Here is a 21896-nt window from a genome sequence, read left to right as displayed (position 1 = left end):
TCTTCATTAAGTAATTATCCGTTGTTATCTTCGCGAGTGTAATTATCCCGAAGTTGTCAAAATAATCGGCAGTGAAGTTGGTCTCTTCACACCAACCGCAAACTTTCCGATAGTTGTACTTTGCGGTGATATATAATAGTATATTGCTGCGAAACGAACGTAAAGCACTCGAGTAAGATATTCCATATTATCGCGCATCGTTAATTCCCTTTTAGCAGCAGAAAAACTTAATTATGAATTTTTATCCGAAAAGTGATGTAATAATCGCCACACAATTGCGCTCTCATTGTTAGATAGCCATTGTTAAGATTTTATACTGAGTTATTATTCACTTGGTTTCGTAAAATTTTTTAATGAAACATTATCCGTCATTATCATTATCATACATAAAATACACGATACAATGCAAAACGCTTATTTTAATTATTTTGGCGCAACTTTTTCAAAATATTCGAAAAAAATATTTTTTCGTTAGACATATAAGAAAATATGTTTTTAATTTTTTTTATTATGTTTATCGCTGTTTTGTAACAAATGTTACATTAGTGTTAAATTAGGTTATTCAGTGAGATAGTTTTAAATACCATTTTTATCGGATATATCATTATCTTTGCTAGTTGTGCAATAGATTACATTTCTTATCATATCTGTATGTGACGCTAGAAATTATTTCAAATATTGACATTTTATAAACAAGATTTATTAATTATAAATAGTTTTTTACTTATTTTTATACTTAGTTTTTACTTATTTGTTTGTTTATCATTTGTCTATTTGTTTATAACTATTTGTTTATAATTTATCTCAAGCTGATGTAATAATACAATATCGAAATAAATTTTTATTATTAATAATAATTGTTGTGCATTGTAAGTAAATTAATTTTTTAATTTTTCATAAACGGTATAAAAACTTATTTAGATTGTATATGTATATTATAATCTTATATAATAATCAGTGCGCATATGGTACACGCACACACATGTATACAAATATTTTTGTAATAAGCAATTGATGTGCTTTTATATTAGAAAACTACGTTCCAGAAACTTGTTCTACTTTTCCGTTTGTTTGCTAGTGCGCAATCCCCATTTCAAAAATTGTAATCCGAGTTTAGTTTGTGTAATATAATAGCAGAAACTATGTATCTAATGGTTTCAGTACTCAGTATTTACAACATTTTATTGTCGCAATTCACTTTATAATTATTTAAGACCGCTCCTTCCAAAAAGTAGTGCTGGAGGGTTAATATTATAATTTTTATATGTGTTTATACATGTACATCAACTATTTGCATACTTTAAGGGTGTCAAAACTGCATCATCTATAATTCCGTTAATCACTGGGAGTATTGAAAATCTCACAGTGCCACGTAATCTATAGATTTTCAGTATTTACAGTACGTAATGAAATGCAACTTGTTTATAGTACCATATGTATTGTATTATTTCAAAATAAGCATTACTGCGAAAATGATATTATTTGTAATGGATAATATGAGAAATATTATTGAAATACATATTAACGTATTTAAACTGAATTATTATCGAATTGTCAATGATAATATGATTCTTCTTAGCATTATTTTCAATGTTATGTAGCGTTGTGCTCTGACGTGCTCGTTATTTATCTACCATAATTTTGTTTTACATTTAGTGGTTGTAATAAGAAACAAATATGAGTTCAATAAAAATTTGTTAATTAATATTAACACTATGCGACGTAATTCTTATGTTAGTGTCAATATTATATCTACATCGATATTTTTTAGAGTGTAGTAATTCTTAACATATTATTGCGTAGTATTGCATATGTATATTAAATTAATATATTGACACATTTACTTTTGCAATTGTAATTAATGTATATACAAATTAATACGGAAAATAATATCACACAATAAATTGTCCGTATTAATAAATAAATGAATACAGTAAAAAGGGAATCGAATCTTTTAAATTATTTGAAAGCGTCGCAATTGACATCATTGGTGATGCCTTATCTAAATACGATTTAATTATATTTAAACATTGCAAAGAATTTTTTTTAATTTTTCTTTTATTAATAAATGTTATCACACAAACACACACACATACACACATTGACTTCTTTCCGTTTTTACCAAATGTTATCTTATTGACTTCTTTCCGTTTTTACCCAGTTTCAAGTTTAAAGTTGATCTATAAATAATAAATCTGTTTCGGTTTAACTTATATTTCATCTTTTTCTAGTTTTAAAAATTAGAAAAAAAATGGAAGTAAATTGTATCGAGATTGAAGTTAATCTACATTAAATGTATAGTGTGAACATGTACTACGAATATTACATAAGTGTTAGAATGAAATACAGACATAATGACATTTTTATATGTCATTTTGCATTGTTCAATTAACTGATATAAGTATACAGGTGTACTTATTGCACAATACTTACAAATTATATGTTAGATGAGTTGTAAACATGTACTACGAATATTACATAAGTGTTAGAATAAAATACAGACAATGGCATTTTCATATGTCTCTGACATTGTCTTTGCACATTGTTTAATTAACTTATATAAGTGTACAGGTATATATGTAGCACAATACTTACAAATTATATGTTAGGTGAGTTTGGTCAATTTTACGTATATGCCATGAGTTGTTTGGAACATTAAACCGCTCCACGGAGCATGGATAAGTGGAATTTGAGTTATTTTGCAAACATCTATTTTATAATTCATCAGCACTTTAATTAAACCTATCTTGGTTTGATTAATGGCAAATCTTGCGCCTAAAAATAATATATTTCGATATTTCTTCAGTCAAGTGCATGTGTCCATATGCTCTATAATCTATATATGTATGTGTATGCGACGTAAGTGCATGTAGAATGTTATTATGTAAAAAAAACTGCGCAAACATTGTGATATTGTTATGATATAATACGCAAGTTTTTAAAATTACCAATACAGTTCCTTGGACCATCTCCGAAAGGCAGATAATGCATAGGATTTCTCTGCTGTATACTTTCCACACTAAATCGTTCAGGATCAAAAACTTCCGGATCTGGATAAATGTTTGGATCATTTTGAATAGCATAAATGGGTATAATTACAGGTTGCCCTTTTCGTACAGTGATCTTAGTCCCTTCGAAGGTATAATTCTTTACAGGTCGTCTCGTTAGAAACATTACGGGTGGATATTTCCTAAGAGTCTCTGCAAAATAATACAAACACTTGCGCAAAAATTTCAGCAAAAATATATTTTTAATAATTAGATTTTGCTCGGTTTTTGCAATGCAAAGTATAAAAAAACGACGGTCTAAGTTGAACGATAATAAGATTTTTATATATAAAATAAATTTATAGTTTACAATGTTAGTATAACATAAAAATAAAAATAAAAAATATATAAAATATATAAAAAAAATTTTTATTTTTGTTATACTAACATTATAAACTGTAAATTTATTTTATATAAAAAAATCTTATTACCGCTCAATTTAGTCTGTCGTTTCTTTATACATATTTTTGAACATTTACGACTTATCGTATCTTCCGTATATCTTATGAAAGTAGTCACTTTCGACTTTTAGATAAAAAAAAAAATTGCAGCAATGTTTGTGAATAAATTTAATTCGTTGAATTATTTATAAGAAGTATTTTTTAAAGCATAAACGAACCTTGAAAAATTTTTTCCAAATAGCTCATTTTCTTGATGTTATCATATAATATTACTCCGTCAGAACTGTTAAGGATTTCCTTAATCTCCTTTCGAACTTTATCTTGCATTGATTGATTTTGCGCTAGTTCATACATTGCATGAGACATTGTAGCAGAAGATGTATCGAAACCAGCCGCGAAAAATACGAACGATTGGGCAGCAATAAATTCATCCGTTACATCTTAAAAATAAGAAATAATAATAATTTTGTATATAGATTTTACATGAAGAAGAAGAAAGAAATTATATGCTGTTACAATAGTAATCATATAAAAAATATAAATAATAGTTAATAGTGTTGAACATACAAGAAATGTTACACGGAAAAACAATTTCGATAAAGTATTTAAAATTTCGCTAGATTCAAATTTGAAAATAACTTTGTTGAAATTCTCCAAATAATTATATAATAGAATATTCAAATTATAATAGTTATTAGAATACTTTTGTGGCAATATTACTCATTATGGTTGAGTGTCCTACTAATTGGATAGATTAACAAAAATATTTTCAAATATGTGTTTAGATAAAACGCAAAAACAGAAAAAGCAATGTTCCTACTATTAACGCCCAGCTTGCCAGGATTATCCTTAAGATCGATAAGTGTATCGATGAAATCGTTTCGACGCACATTGTTCTTCTTCCGGTATTCTATAGTTTCTCGAGTAATATTTGTCATGAACTTGGTCACGTCATGATCGTCAAAGATATATCCGAAATGCTTGTAAAACCACGGTATTTCTTTGAGTATATTTCTAATCATGATTTTTGGAGATGAGCGGAAGATCTTACGACCCATGCGGTGAAACTGATTATTCTCTTCTTTCAATGCATTCATCTCGAGACCGAAAGCACAAGATCCGATCACGTCGACAGTGAATTTAGACGTCAGATCTCGGCACTCGACAATACTGTCTTTAGATACTATCTCATCTAGATACTTCTCGAAGTGGTTGGAACAGTTCAGCAACAAGTGAAACATGTCCTTCAACTTCCCGCTTGTGAAGACGGGCGAAAGCCTCATTCTTAATGGTCGCCATCTAACAGCATCGAGTCTGAAGAGGTGCATGGACATGGGTTCGGCCTATAAATTATGCATCAGTGTATCAGAAAGCGGGAATTATGTTAGAAAGTTTTCTTTCAAAGTTTCCGAGTGATCAACGCTTGCCTCGAAACTTATACTTCAGCTCAACTTTATACTGGAGAGAGAAAAATAGAGTTACTCTTTTTCAGCTTTAATTTTTTTAGTTATTGTAATTGATATGTACGTTTCAAAATAAAAAGGGAGAAATTAAAAATTATTTCAAATAATTAAAATTACTTTTTTTTTAATGCTGATGAAAACTGTGTAATCGAATCGTACAGAGTTGTTACCATCTTTGTTAACAAAGATTATATTCTTTAATTAATCAACTTCTTAATATCTTAAATTTATTCGTCGAACTTTATTTTTACTTATTGCTTTGCATATATTTACATATTAATATTTATTTATTTTATCAATAATACCTTTTCATAAACTTTAAATTGTCGATCGGCAAAGGTGGTAAAATCCTTGATCAACACCTGTTTGATGTATTCAGGATCTCTTATGACGAGCACGGGATTTCCTCTCAAAAATATACCCACCATGGAATCTTTCGGGTATCGGTCATAAATTTCTTTGAAGAAATCACCCATGTTTTTCTTGCCCGTTAAGAATTCGACAATATTGCCGAAGAACGGAATGGGTTTCGGCCCATTGATCCCGCGCGATGTCCAATAGTCAAAGTCGGCAGTCAAATAATAATAAAGTAAATATAAAATTACCACGCAGGCACAGAGAATTTCTAACATGCCTATAACCATTGTTGTTAACTGGTCGCTGGTGCGTATATTGTAATGCCTGTTACTTAATTATTATACACTTCAACTCACTATAAACTCGAACTCAACAGCTCGAATACCGATAACGGTTCAACGACATTTGCGAGAAATATGTAACTGACAGTGCTTGATATATATTACAGTACAAAGTTTGATAGAAGGCTCCCCTCTTCTTGCTATACGGCTTAGGAGAGAATGACTCAAGAATGTACATTGTTGTTGCATTTCATAGCTGTGTACCATTGAAATTGTACGGAATTTATAATATGCTGAGTCATTCTATTTTTATATGACCTACTATTAAAATTTTATTATCTACTAATTACTTTCATAACCGATAAATTAAAATTTATGATTTTTGTTAGAATACAAATTACAATAAAATCCCAGATAATTAAAAAATTTATAAGTACAGTAAATTCAGAGATAGCATTCGTGTCTATAACTCTGTGAAATATATACGTAATACATATAAAAGTTTCTTTATAATTATAAATCAAAATACAAATACGAGAAGATAATGTTTCGTTTATACAGCCTGATAAAGGGAAATAAAAAATGGAAAACGAAATATTTATGTTCATAAGATGTTATGTTGATTTAAGTTGTATACGTCTGTGTATGTTTATTCAATATTTCTAAGGTATTTTTCATTGCATTGGAACAAGATTAAATTTATCCTACTAATTTTAATATATCCTAATAATTTTATTTAAATTTACCTTACGAATTAATTATAACTACCTGTCAATTCTAAATTCAACTCTTTCATTCTCAGTATATAGTTATACAGTTATGTATTATAAATTATAAAATAAAATCTTTTACACTATATTTTTTCATCTCTCTCTCTCTAAATTGATATTAGTTCCTTATAAATAATTATAAAGATTTCTTTATGTTAATACAGAGAGCACTTATGCATTTAACACTAGAATTACCGATAATACCTCACAAGAACTGTCAAGAGGGCTAATTTGTTAATTTCTTTATTTTAGTGAAAAATTATTTTTATAAATAAAAAGAGGCAAAGAGCCAACGATATAACGAACAAAAAAACTATAATTTGTTTATGGCAGAAGTTAACGTTGGAATATCTCTTGTTCGCGAACAAAAAATATTCCAACGTTAACTTTTACCACAAACGAATTAAAGTTTTTTGTTCGTTATATCGTTGGCTCTTTGCTCCTTTTATATTGTTTTATACTTATAGAGCTTTATATTAATTATTTTTATATTATTATTTAAGAGGTAACACCACTGTAAAATTTTCAAAAACTTGAAAAATTATTTTCTTGCTTAAAAAATCCTTTGAACCTTGGAGAATACGGGAAAAAAGTTTAATCCATGAAACAAATTTTTTCCCTTGAAATTTCGAGCTCTTTATCGATCGCGTCGGACTGCATCGGAACGACTACCTGCGTCGGTTGGATACCTACTGCGAAGGTATTGCCTAATGACTTACTTGTTGGTTTCAAGCTTCCGTAATACATTAATAAATGTCGCATAGAAGGGCAGCTTTATGGTCCTGGGATTGTAGATTAATGGTAAAAATTTTGTAATAGTAGAATTTTTCTTTTTTTCATATCTATAACACAGCTCAAAACTTTAAACGCGTTTTTCTCGAAACACGTTTTTTCAATGCGGCAAGCAGCATAACTGAAACAGTTTTCATTTTTTTCACTCCAACCTTTTACCATACCTTTAAAACAACATTCCGAAGAGAAGTACGTAGCGGATTTTCGATAAGTTGAAATTTAGATTTTATATGTACGAATTAGTACCCATTTTTTAGGTCACAAATCGAACTTTATATCAAATGACCACCAATTAAACAAAAATTAATATTTTCAAAATCCTCTACGTACTTCTCTAGCTATACTCATGTAGATTAAGAAAAAATTTTTTATTTTGTTCCAAATTCATTTTTGCGGCACTTATGCTGCTTGCCGCGGAGCGCCTTGAATAATACCTAACTTGCGGGAATCACTCCTGAGCTGCCATTTTGTAATCTTTTTGAATAAAAAAATTTTTTTGAACACTTCGAAACATGATTAACAATATCCGTGATTATCATTATTCTCTTTCTTTTCCTTCCACCCAAAAAAAATCACAAAAACACGCTTCATTTTCGCGCTTTACAGTGGTGTTATCCCTTAATATTATTATTTGCTAATTAAATTTTTTCTATTATATACACATATTTTCAATATTCTGTAGATGAAAAAAGAAGGTTATGGAATATCATTTTGTTTTACTAAAATAATCAGTGTTGTGCGATATTGTATATACAAGTACTTAGGTATGTAGCAGGATACTTTTTTTATCTGACTTTACTTATATCTTTATACCTAGGTACAATTTATTCTACCGATACTTATATTTTAGGTACATTTCAGTTACTTTTTGAAAAATTCTTTCATACATAAATAGAATATCCAATTATTTAAAAAATGTAAATGAAATATAATACACTTTCACTTAGCTTCGCGCCTGTTGAACGTGCATTTAATACAGAGAAATAAATTTTAACGCCGTAACAAAATAATTTGTCCAACGACAATTTTGAATGTTTGATATTTTTGAAACATAATGCATAAATGTTACATAAATAAATTATTTGAATAAAATTAATTAATGGCTTTATAAATGTTATTTTATTTTATTGTACATGTTAAATTTGCATAGAATATTTATAAGTATATACGTATAAAATTCGTATAAAACGTAAATATTACGTATATCGATACATGAAATAAATACTTCATTTATTCTGGAATTTTATGTTAATAAATAAAAGTATCTATACCTAGGTTAGATACATTTAAGGCTCCTAATAATGGCTATCACAGCTACATTGAATCGTAACGTCAGATGCGACAAATGACACATTAATTTTTGTTACGTGTCATTTGTAAATAAGAACAATTTGAATAAAACGAAATGATGAAATAACTTTAAAACAATTATAAAAATTCTTACTTTCTTCACATTACATTATCTGACATCACTTAAATCAGATGTTTAGTCCTGTAAACTAGCTCAGATTTCAACGATAATTTTGTGCACTGTTACGATGTGTGATACCTTCGTGTTTTGATTAATGGACTCTCAACATTTTACTCATATAATTAACAAAACTTTATTGATCAAAAACATAAAATGAAGAATGCAAACTAATTTATTACACACATTAAGATGTCTACTGAATTTTTTAATTCAGATTTTAATGATTCTTATTAATTTTTGTAACATTGAAAATTACCCAATCGAAGTCGAAACATATGTTTGTTTATTTATGTAATTTTTATGTTATGATTATTTAAATTAAAACCATTTTTACATTACTGGCTGTTTGCCTTTATTTATATATATATATGTATATTTATATTGAATTATATAAAAATAAAATAAAGCTATTCTTTTTTCCCCTGAGTCAGTAAATAATTGTAAAAAGCGATAAAAAGCAGTTGAAATGTTTTTACTCAATACGTATGAATAGCCTATTTTCACTTTCACGTGCACTTTATCATTTTTACGATTATTTACTGTCGGAGAGATAAGAATAGTTTTTTGTTTATTTTTACAACTGTTTTAAAGCGATCTCATCATTTCGTTTTATTCAAATTGTCTTTATTTATAAACGTAATAAAAATTAATTAATATCATTTCTCGTTTCTCCACGATCAATATGATTGTGGTAACTAAGTACTCAAGAACCTTAGAATACATTAAAAATGGTACATGTATCTACATAAATATTTGTTTCGATAATACCTGTACCTTAGGTTATATTTAGATACTAAAAATAAAGTACCTTGTACAACACTGGAAATAAACTCAGCAAATATTCATGTAACGTAACTACTTTTGACATAACATACAAGTTTATTAATCACTTAGAATGATATCAATCAGAAGACGCGGTAGTGTCTCCGGCCATGTTCAAAAACTACTAGTTATTATGTGATAGAGAAAAATTCTTTGGATATACAGAACAAACATTTACAAAAGTTTAAAAGATAGAAACTGCGATAATAGAAATGGTGAACATGGAATATTACCAATTACTAGAATACAGTATAACTTTAAGTACACATGTTGGATGTACGCATATTGAAATAAAAAATTGGTTGCTGCAACCAATTAAAAACGCTAACATATTTAGACAATCTTTTTTTCAGTGCTTATATTTTGTTATTATATTTAATTTAATTATATTATTTAAAAATCACATTTAAAGCCCTGAAGCTAAATTGAAATTATAAAATTAATACCAACATACTTTTTGAAATTATATAAAAAGTACACGTGTAAAACTGTGAAGAAATATTTCTTATGTTGCGGTTAAATAAAGATAAATTGAGAATGTAAGAGTTAAAAACTTTTTTAAAAAATTTATTTGTATTATTTTATTTTTATTTAAATCAAAAAGTATGTTTTTATCTAAAACATTGATACAAATGGACGAACATCTGTATTGATAATAATACAATAAAGTATGATTAATTACTACCGGAGAATCGACTTAATCGTGAATGTTCTTGTTGCTGTATTGTACCACAGCAAAGTGTTTAATTAAACGTCGATTCTAGAATCCCAATCTCAGATAGAAATGAAAATATGGAAATGCAATGAGTTGCACGCTGGTAGATACACAAGATAGCTGGATGCACAAGCTCGAACTAAGCGCATAAATGCACGAAGTCATTTTTTAAACTCACATAAATCTTTCCGCCGCAATTTCTCACTAATACCACGTTGGCGGAAACTATATCTCTCATATCTTCGCTGTTGTTACGAAATCTCATCGCATTTGAAGTAAGAACAAGCCACTCAACTAACGATTACATCTTCACGTATATATAATCTTTCTAAAATTTTATAAATATATAGTACAAAATTATTGATAATTATAAAATAAAATTATACAAAAATACATTTTGCACAAAGATATTATTTTCTTTAAAAGAAGATTATATAGATAAATAACTTTTAAAAAAATAAAAATTTTGTAGCTTCAAGAATAAATCAAATATATGTAAAATATCTATATAAGCCTCTGTGGTTGTTGATATGCAAATAATATTAATAAAGCAATAAATACATAGATAAATAACTTATAATAAAAATACAAATATTATATTATTGCTTCAAGAATAAATCAAGTATACATTGTACAATAAAATGCTTTTATGAGTCTGCACGTCAGTACGCAAATACAACTTATAGTGCGATAAGATATAATTTGCAAACAACTAATAGGTACTTATGAAATTAACTGCAAATGTTTCGACTTTGAATTTGAATCCTTCTCTCAACGCAGAAATTAAGTACAAACTATTATTTATTAGTATTTGATAATAGATTTTCTAAGAATGACTTTCAAATTCAAAGTTGAAATGTTTGCAGTTAACTTTGTTGATAAGTAAATATAGATATTGCAATTATTTACAAATTACGGTATATTGTTTTATAATAAATACATTATTTATGCACCAACAATTGAAGAAGTTTATATAAGCATTTTAAATAAATAACGTATTTATCTTTAAAAAGTTTCCATTTATAAAGTATGTCCACACTGTGTTCATCTTTAAAAAATTTAAAATTTAATATATCTATATCTATATATATTCTAATCATAACCATTTCAGTGCTACAATTTTACGCAATTATCTTCGATGAGAGAATTGAAATAGAAAGTGTCACTTTACACAGTTACCGTACCGTACTCGTATAACGCGAAGATTATACGAGTACATGCAGCATCCTGCTGCAATTAGTTTTACGATCTTCGTTACATCATGTGAGATTGCAAGCTGCGAGGATATACCTATAAGTGGAAACATATGTAACTCGAGCAAGAAAAACTTTCAGTCCAAAAAAGGAGGGATGGGAACAAGATAAATCTTTTGCAATCCGTCATCGTGTCGCATTAATGCGGCGGTTCGCTATCAGCGTTTTATGAGTTTATTTCAATTCCATGCGGTGGACACACAGTTAAACGGATTTCGACAATTCATTTACCGTTTGATCTACCCGCGCATTTCAATTATATGTTTACTCTTTGTCGACGGCATTCGCCTTCCTATTGAGCCCGAGTGCACACCCACGCGTCGGCGGTCGCATCGACGGGCCGGGTAAAGTCGTGGGAACGGATGCGGTACGATACAATTGAATTAATCTCGATCGAACAACGCGACCTCCGAAATGTGAAACAGGAAATCACGTTATCGCACGTGGCGGCATGCACAAGCATGCGCCGCGAAACAAGCGGCTCTCATTAGTTGTTATTGTTTGATCATGATTAGCAACAAAACCATGATGTTGCTGAATATGGTACGTTATCGCAATTATGTGCCTAGGAGATTGTTGCACCATTTGGACAGTGGCGGAAGAGAACATAGAAACGGGCAAGGTCTTTTGAAAGAGCTATAATAATTGAAGAATGCCTATTTGGCTTCTCCATTATTACAGTTACAGAAATTATTCAAAATAATTAGATGGTTGATTTTAAATGTACTTAAATTATTCTCTCTTTCTAATTTATATATATTTCTATAAACATATCAGAATTCTTGTGTATCGTTGTATTTTTATTTATATTCTAATAAAAGAAAGATTATATAAAGAATATCTGCCTTGTGTTGCGCGTCGAGTGACAAGAACTTGCTCGAAGTAAATGTAACTTTTAACATGTTTACTGATACTGGAAAGAAAATTATACTGAATCGTCCATGGTGAGATGAAGGGCTAAGTTGCGCCTTTTTTCGAGATTCATCCGGTCAGAGATCTGAATCAGATTTGCCTGTTCAATACGAAGAGCTCGTCTTAATTCCTGCAATTTCCATCCCGCCTCAATCTGCTTTTCGGTTATTTGTTTCTGCAAGGCGGCGATCCGCCGATTTAAAGCATCGTAATCTGCTTGCAACCGATCACTACCGCCGTCTCGATTAATCATTGAACGATCGCACACCGCGGGTCTGCTATCTTGTTGCACCATATTTGAAGTCAACAGACAGATTTTATCATGCAACTCAGCTAATTGCGTCAGTGTCAAAGACTAAAAGCGACAAACATAAATTTTTGTATTAACAATCAGATTTCCATTTCAAAAATTATTTTTACATTACAAAGAAAAAATAGTTTTGTTGAAGTATCTAAAAATTCAACTAGATACAAATCTGAAAATAAATTTGTTGAACCGTCAAAATAATTATGTAGGACACTCAAACTAATTGCCAAATTGTCAAAACTTTTACAGTTGTTCATTATATTTATAATTTCTATGTGATTATTTTGATGGTTGAACAAAAATATTTTCAAATCTGTAATAAGCTATTTCGATAAAATCGTTCTTTGCATTTTATACAGATATATTTTTATCTGTTTTATAATTATCTATTATACAGGGTGTCCCATTTTAAAACTTCCACGCGATTATCTCAGAAAGAATGCGTTTATCGAAAAAATGTTTCAGACAAAAGTTGTTTGACTCGAAGGGGGACATAAGATGGTGCCATCGACTTGACCTTGGATAGTCTTCTGAAGGTTACGTGAAGGTCACCTTTAATTTTTTTAATGAAATTATGTAATTTTTTTTTAGATAACATGATTCCTCTAATTATTTTGCATATAAAAGTATTAAGGTAGAGATATCAAAAAACCAATAGTTTACGAGTTATTTAACATTTTGTGTCAATATGTACCAAAATAAAATGTCAAATATCTCGTAAACTATTGGTTTTTTGGTATCTCTACCTTAATACTTTTATATGCAAAATAATTAGAGGAGTCACGTTATCTAAAAAAACTTACATAATTCCATTTAAAAAATTAAAGGTGATCTTCACGTAACCTTCAGAGAACTATCCAAGGTCAAATCGATGGCACCATCTTACGTCCCCCTTCGAGTCAAACAACTTTTGTCTGAAACATTTTTTAGATAAACGCCTTCTTTCTGAGATAATCACGTGGAAGTTTTAAAATGGGACACCCTGTATATATATATATATATATATATATATATATATTGAGATGCATACACATAGAAATAGTACTTCAATTTATTATAAGGACTGCGCGTCAATACGGAGAAAAGTGAGATTTAATAGATATAAAGAAGCTAACGAGTATACTAGCAAAATGAACTCTTACCACCGCACGTACATACCTTCAACCAAGATTCAGGGTCAAAAGCTGCAAGCTTATCACCATTATCCACACCTGCAACCTTGGTAACTTCTACACCAAGCTCCTAGAGACGATTCATTTCCAGCGTTAATATGCAAGTCGGAAAATTTAAATTATCCTCCAAATAAATCATTAAACAGGATATTGTTTGATGTATACTGGATTGATGCTATTATTCATCTTACCAATAATTGTTTTATGTAGTTCTCGTTATCTCTTTTGCAATCTTTAAGCAATTTGAGTAATCTATCAATATTTTGAACTTCGATTTCCGCCAGATAGATATTCTCGGACAGCTTTTGCGATTCTTTTAATAATTCCACGATAGATGGTACGGTCCAGCGCTCGATTTCAAAATCTTCATCCAACGTTATCGCCATCGTGGGTCTCGCAGGAATTTTACCATCCACAAATTGTATGTAATCACGCACACGTTGCACAGCTATTGTATTGCGAAAACAAATGCAGAACTATAACTTGAAGAAATTATGTGATCAAAGTTTGTTCTTGTATCACAATTTCTATGTATCACAAAATTTGTTCAAGTATTTAGTTTTCTGTGCAAACTGCACGCGCGAGTTTTGGTGGCGTTGAGTAATTAATAGAATATAACAATTTGCAAAATGTTGCCTTCGAGTGTCGCAAGTTTATGGAAATGCTTAACTTATTAAGATATTAGCCGGACTAATTACGGGCTATGAATAAGGAAATCTGCGTTTCTACGGTGCGATAAAAACTGTCGGAGTGACAAAACAGTTGAAAAAGTTTTTACGCAAGTTTTTACCGTCATATTGCTTTTCAATTTGCTTCTTCAGTAATTCATTCGCCTTAACGAAGTCGCCGCATTCATCCGGTTTAATCACGCCAGCCTCTGGAATTACAAAGATGTTTTTCCTTTAATGTGAACGCGGCCGACAAAATTCAATGAGAAAAAGACTCGCCAAAAACCACCGAATGAATGAAACGCATTATACAACTAAATTATATTCATTGATTTAAACTGTCGCGCTATATTATCCAATAATACAAAAATTTTTGGAGACACTTGCGAATTTTTTACATTTTACAGAAAGTTAAATATCTCGGTGAAAAAAATCGTAAAAAATCTTCGACCACGCATTTTGATGAGCAAAGATAGGTGGCTTTAAAATGTGAAAAATCATGTTTCCAAACTTTTGATTGTGGGATTGTATATCGACAAAATACAAACCTATGATAGAAGGAAGAGATTGCAGCAATTTGATCTTTTCGTTCAAGTTGTTAATTTCATCGTTTAAATGCTCTTTCTCCGCTTGACAATGATCTAATCCGGATTTCAAGTCCATGTTTTCGATTTTCAACGCATTATTTGCGGCAAACAGTCTTTGGATTTGATCCTTCGACCCGATAACTTCATCGACTTGCTCAGGAAAATCTTTTATTTTGTCCTGCAGTGCTTTCAATCGACCTAGTTCTAATTCAAGACCGTCATTGATCATTTTTAATTTATTATTCTCTTCCGCGGCGTGTCTTAAATCTTCTCTCGCCTTGTCTATCTCGATCATCAATTTCTTCAATTCATTTTCAAAGCTGTCGATATCGGCAACATCCTCTATAAAATCGCCTTTCGATTTTTGGATATTCTCTTTTAGTTTATCGATCTCACTTTGCGCCATTCTTAGCTCATCCCGCAATTCTTTGTTTTCTATCATTAATTTTTGTAAATCCTGTCGCTCTTTATCATACTCCGTCTTTATTCTCATCAAATCATCTTTTTCCAATTCGCCGTTTTCGGTTTCGATCCTTTCTTTCTGTATTGCTAACGCTCGAGCTTCCGAAGCGGCTAATTCGATTGTTAGTCGTTCATTGTCCGCCCTGCATCTATTCAGATCGTCTTGTAATTGAATCAAGGAATCCTTTAAGGCAGCCTTATCTATTTTCTCTGCGTTCAGAGCGTTAATTAAATCATCAAACTGCGCATGTGCATCATCGGCCTTTGAAATCGCAGTACGAACTTTCACGTCGCTCATCTCTTTTTCGAGCCTCTCTTTTTCATTCGACAAGTCAACAAGCTGTCCTTCCAAAAATTTAATCTTTGTTTCGGCATCACCAAATATTTTCTCCAATTTATCGATTTCTGCTTTTAACTCGTTATTCTGTTTCTTAGACTTATCTAGGTCATTCCTAGCTGTTGTTAAATCCAACTTGAAGAAATCGAGATCTGTTGCTATTTTAGTATTTTCGATTCTCAGAGCAGCATTCTCGTCTTTCAAAGAAGCATGTCGTTTATTTACGTCGTTTAGTTCACGCTTCAAACTTTCATTTTCCACGCGCATTTTATCTAGTTCTGCCTTTAGCTCCTCCATTAATTCGTCGTTAGAAACGATCGTCTTTTTCTCAGTAGCTTCCTTCGCAACTTTATCCGATACAACTTCTTTACCTAATCTACTCACTTCCGCTCGTAAACCATCTAACTCGTTCAGAAGTGCCTCCTTCTCTTTTAGCAACGCAGCCACATGATACTGAAATGCGTTCACCTTGTTCTGCGCGTCGATCGACGTTTTCTTTAAATCCTCTACTTCGCTGTTCAACTTGTCATTCGCTAATTCAAGAGTATCTAAATTCTTTTGCAGTTTTTCCAATTCCATTCTTGATCTATCGTTTTCCGATTGACTAGTAGATAATTCCAATCTAATTTTTTCTGATAATTTCTGTTCGGCTATCAAGTTAGATTTTAGATTTTTAATCTCATCTTTTTGCCTATCATCCTCGTCTTTCTGTTTGCTAAATTCTTTCTCGAATTTCTGTCGTGCTTCCCTCAGACTCGTGTTTTCTAGTTTTAAACTATCAACTTCAGATATCAGCATATTTGACTCGCTTTTTAATTTATTATTCTCATCTGTTAATATATTTGTTCTAGATTTTAATGTGTTATTGTCGGCTCTCAAAGCTAATATCTCATTTTTTGTGTTTTCAAGTTCTGTCTTTAATGTTGATACTTGACGGGATAGGCTTTCCTCCTTATCTCTTATCCTATCGTTCTCTGTTCTTAACTTAGTCAATTCAGGTTTCAATGCTTGAAGTTCCTCTCTCAAAGCAACGACTTCATTCTTGATCTTCATCAGTTCCTCCACAGCCTCTTCTTTAGCAGACTTTTCGGCGAATGAAGACAGATCTAATTCTTCTAACAGATTTTTAAGCTTCGCCATTTCTCCTTCGAGCTTAATCTTCTCATTTCTAAGATTCGTTATCTCCTTCTCTAATGCTTGATGTTCAACCTATGAATTTCAATGTGATTATTATCAAAGGCACAAGAAGTTACAGGAGAAATACGTAACTAATTATCTCTACCTTACAGACGTTTAAAGCTTCCTTTGTCTTTTCATTCTCGATGGCTAACTTATCTGAGCCCATCTTAAGCTTGCAATTTTCCAACTTCCAATATTCAATATCTTCTTCCGCTTTAGATAATTGCGATTGAAGATCAGATGTACCCGCTCTTAAATTATTAATCTGGTTCATCATCTCAGCATTCGCAGCTCTTAGGCTCAACAATTCCTCACCCAGATTCAACAGTTCTTCCTTGAGAGCGTCTCTCTCTTCTTTTAGGGCATAATTCTGCACCTTCATCTCATCGATCTTTGAGATCAAATTTTTCATTTCATTCTTTAATGCCACTAATTCCTCCTGAATGTCTCTTTTAGCAGTAGATTCTGCACTTAGATCTAATTTCAGTTTGCTGATCTCATTTTGCAAAGCGTTGATCTCATTCTGCATCTTGTCCTTACCAGTCTGTAAACTAACGAGTTGAGCCTCAAGAAACTTAACCCGATCCTCGGTGTTGTCAAGTTGTTCTCTTAATTTATTTACTTCGTCCGTCGATAAATTTATTTGTTCCTTTAGTTCGTTTAGTTTTGTGTTTAGCTTGCTGTTTTCATCTTTATAATTATTCATTTTTGTTTTAATATCTTTGTTCTCTACTTCTGTTTGGTGAATGTCTGCCTTTAGTTGTTCATTTATAACTTTTGTCTCTCTCAGTTTATTATTTAACTCAACCGATTCCTGCTGCAAATCTACAACTTCGTTATTTGCCCTCGTCAATTTATTACTCATATTATCTACCTCCTTTTTCAAAGTTTCTATTTCGGACAATAATTTTGTTAATTCTTCTTTCCCATCATCCACTTCTTGTAACAATTTTCTGTTCTCCGACTTCAACTTTGCCATTTCGCTCTGCAAAGTATTGAAGTCCGCGAGTAGCTTGTTATTATTTACATTAGCCTTCTCCAATTCTTCTGTAAGAACTCCATTCTCGACTTTAAATTTGTTCAATTGTTTCTTTGCGTCGTCTAACGCTACATTTGTTTTAGACAAGTCGTCTTTAAGAAGACCATTCTCGGATTTCAAGTTGTTTCTTTCCGTTGTCAGATTGTCTCTTTCGCTTTTAACAGCAGCACTTTCGTCCTTTAGTTTATCGCTTTCAACCTTTAATCTGTCCATTTCTTGTAACAGTCTATCGAGACCATCCTTCAATGCAATCCCTTCAGATTTTAATTGATTCGTCTCCGCCACTTGTTTTTCTAATTCATCTCTTAAATACTTATTCTCAGATAATAATTGATCTCTCTTTGTCTTGATATTATTATTTTCTCTTCTCGAAGATTCTAATTCCTTAATCATGTTATCAAGATTGTTTTTCAGAGCAACATTTTCTTCTTTAAGTTCGTTAGTCTCCAATTTTGCATTTTCCAATGTCTCCTTCAAGAATTCATTCTCAGCTCCGAGACTATGCAAATCGTCTCTCATGCCCTCTAGCTCTTTTTGCGCTACTTGAAATTTTTCTTCCTCGCGACGCAGGTCAACGTTCAACTTATCGATCTCGCTCTTCAACTCGTTATTTTCCTCTTTCACTCTACTCAATTCTTCTGTTTTCCGGATTTCCTTCTCTAACGATGTATTCTTAATATTTAATTCGTCGCATTCGGACCTCAGTCTTTCAACGTGTTTCTTCAGAACCTCGTATTCGTTACTCAATTCACTTATTTGATGGTCTTTCTCGGATACCACACTCCGTATCTTTTTCAGCTCATCGAGATGTTCCTTTTTCTCCGTCTTAAGATTATACAACTGGGACCTCATATCTTCGATCTCGCTCTGCAATTTATTCACGCCCAGCACAGACAGTTCCGACTGCCGCAGGCTTTCGAGAAGCTCAGTAATCTGCGAACAAATACCCAATTGTCATGAATACTACTACGGAGTTAGACAAGTATAAACATCCTCTAGCATTTGTCTCATCTCGACGAAACAGGAGTTTACATGTCAGTGTAAAACATACATGACTTTTAACATACATATTGTACATGCAACCTATTACATTTACAAACGTAAAGAAATAAAAAGAGATACCTCGTCAGGTTTTTCAGGTTTCTTAGGTTCTTCCTTTATCTCGATCGGTGGTTTGACGATTATCTCATCCAAATCTAAGGGCGGTGTGACGATGGCAGCTTTCTGTTGATCAAGTTCGCTTCGTAGAGCCTCCGCGTAAGCCGTCTTCTCATCCAAATGTATTTTCAATTCAGCCAGGAGCATTCTGCAATTACGAAGTTGACTTAACAGTACCGGTATATCCTCTTCTTCCACATCTGCAGGTAGAGGAACGACAATCTCTTCTGAGACCGGTGTAACAACTTCCTCCATTGAACGACGAATTTGCGTCAGTTCAGCTTGCAGGCGCTCTGTTCGTAATAGATCTTCGTAGCTCTTTGATAGATCTGCCGATGTCTGCATTGATCTCTCGACAACCACGGACACCTGTTGATCAGCCTTCTGACCATCTTTCATTAACTCACGAAGCTTTGCCCTCAAACGATTTAATGCAGCACAGGAAGTATCCTCTTCGGCTTCTACCAGTTTCAACTTCAGATGCGATATCGTGTCTCGCATTCTGTCACGATATCAACAGTTTGCACGTAATTATATTGGCGTATCGTATTTAATGAAGATAGATGGTTTTCAAGGAAATATCGCAACCGACGAGCTGAGATTAATCTCCTTTCAAAGCTATATACAACAACTTCGCAAAGTATAAAACAGAAGCCTGTTTTAACTATTATGATAATTCTCGAACGATTAATTTAAATAATATTAATTTTATAGGAGCTTCCTTAACATTCTTCTTCTGTTTATTGCTGAATTATTTTTCCGTTTATTAAAACAATATGCAGAAAGAAGGACTCATTAAACTGTCTTAGCGAAATTTCCTAGTCAATAGCTATTATGTACTGTTTTTTTTCGGCAGTGAAACGATCTCTTAGTGCTGCTATTTTCTCCCTCACGTATTTAACTTTTTCGCACGGATCGTCGCAGCAATCTCGTTCGGCGAGACTCTCTTCGAGGTTGCGAACTTTTTCCGCCAGTTCCTCATTTGCATTCTGCAGCCTTTCGTTTTCCTCGCGGTAATGCACGAGCAAGGGATCAGTACCCAATACTCCGTCGGGTTTCACACCTATAAGGAAATTATTTGACCGCCCAAAATGTATTCGATACACTCTTTTATATGACTAAGAAAACATGGATCGCGTTTGCGGTAAACTGTGCACATCAATAGAGCTACGGAAACTTAATAATAAAAAAACGTCAAAACGAAATCTATAAAGTAATGATGTATTGGAAAATCGTTCAATTTGATAACTGAATTTTATTTAATATTTCACGAAATATCTGGAATCAATATGCGGATAGACTTTATTATAGAAACGTTCCATAGAAAAAAGTACCGCATTAAAATTACTCTTCGTATATATAGCCCAAATGGTAATTTCTTATAAAATTTATTCTACGAGTATAAGAAATATAGCGAAGGGAAGTAAAGGAAGGAAAGGAAAGATTCGACTATAAAATGGAACATTGATACCGAATGATCGTAGGGCTTGTTTCAGAGACCTATTTTCGCTCTCGAGCTGTAGTCGCTCCATGCGCCACTTCTTCATCTGGCACTTCATTACCGTCAGTTTTCGTAAAGCAAACGGCAGATCATAGATCTCCGATTCTTTAGAATTATCACTAAAGGGGTTGTAATCGCAGCAACAGCATGGCTCATGCGGCGGTAATTCGATCGGTTTTATCGGCCGCGGTGCGTGACATCCGCATGAACAAAACGGCGGTACGTATCGATCGTCCATGACTTGGTATAATTTTAAGGACCACGTTTAACCTGTCTGCATGGCGTAAGTTCCACGACACAAATTTATTCCTAAAAATGCCTTTACAATTGTTACGACGTTTTTTCGGGAAGCGCATCACATAAAAAATGTATAAGTTACTTGATAATCATTCCTATAGGTACTATATGTATATATATATACCTCTAACATTATCAGGATGAAAAACAAGTTATTTATGAACTTGGGTCAATTCATAGATAACCTGCGGTAGTAGAGTGCGCTATCATTGTTCCGTAAAAAAGCTTCGCCAAGATAAAATCTTTTTATGAATGGAGATATGAGGCTGTGCGAAAACTCGTAAAACGTCAGTCATATTTTTGATATTATTCCCAACGATTTTGACACACGACTCAGTGACATCGACAGCGAGATCGATATAACTCGATTTAATAATACAAAATTCATGATATGATAAGTCAGTAAGATAAATGATGTAAGTTTCCTTTTATCATGTGTGTATGTGTGTGTGAGTGTGTGTCAGACCGAATTAAATTTTAGATAATTTAATTTTTAACATTTTGTATAATATATGTAGATAGGATTTGTTACGATTAATAACAAAATAATATGTCAAATGAATATGTCAATGAATCCCACGTGTCGAGTCGAATTTGTATTAAGAATTTCGATGACATTTCAAGCATTGATATTCTTACCATATCGATGATTCACAGTAGTTTTGAATAGAGATGTTAGAGGATACGCGTATTATTCACCGAGTTTCCCGTGTCGTAAAGTTCGCGCGCACCGGGAAACCGGAAGTACCGATTACGTACGACCCACATAATTAAGCGGTCGCTATAATTAAATTGCGCGCAGTATGCCCGGCGAAAGTCCTCGTTAGAGCAGTCTTATTAGGTGTTCCGATATTGAGGGCTGGTGCAGCGATACTGAACGCTTCTTAAGTTTTGAGAGTTTCGAG

At 32.0% G+C, this 21896-nt stretch overlaps 1 protein-coding gene across 1 annotated transcript; it reads right to left on the bottom strand.

Annotated features, from left to right (window-relative positions):
- Positions 1 to 2057: 2057 nt before the first annotated feature.
- LOC108776503 (early endosome antigen 1) lies at positions 2058 to 20932 on the bottom strand. Its single transcript, XM_018543129.1, is given in 16 exon segments — positions 2058 to 2180; positions 2596 to 2775; positions 2949 to 3200; positions 3667 to 3888; positions 4500 to 4755; positions 5217 to 5598; positions 12281 to 12639; positions 13750 to 13833; positions 13955 to 14211; positions 14554 to 14640; positions 14980 to 15645; positions 15955 to 17026; positions 17100 to 18689; positions 19158 to 19695; positions 20034 to 20256; positions 20665 to 20932. Coding segments are annotated over 15 exon segments (6426 nt in total). The 3' UTR covers positions 2058 to 2180; positions 2596 to 2605.
- Positions 20933 to 21896: the final 964 nt, after the last annotated feature.

The sequence above is a fragment of the Cyphomyrmex costatus genome, unplaced genomic scaffold, assembly GCF_001594065.2.
Source record: "Cyphomyrmex costatus isolate MS0001 unplaced genomic scaffold, Ccosl1.0 scaffold36, whole genome shotgun sequence".
NCBI classification, from domain to species: domain Eukaryota; kingdom Metazoa; phylum Arthropoda; class Insecta; order Hymenoptera; family Formicidae; genus Cyphomyrmex; species Cyphomyrmex costatus.
Note: the sequence above shows the minus strand (reverse complement) of the source record. Positions and strands in the feature narration are given on the sequence as shown.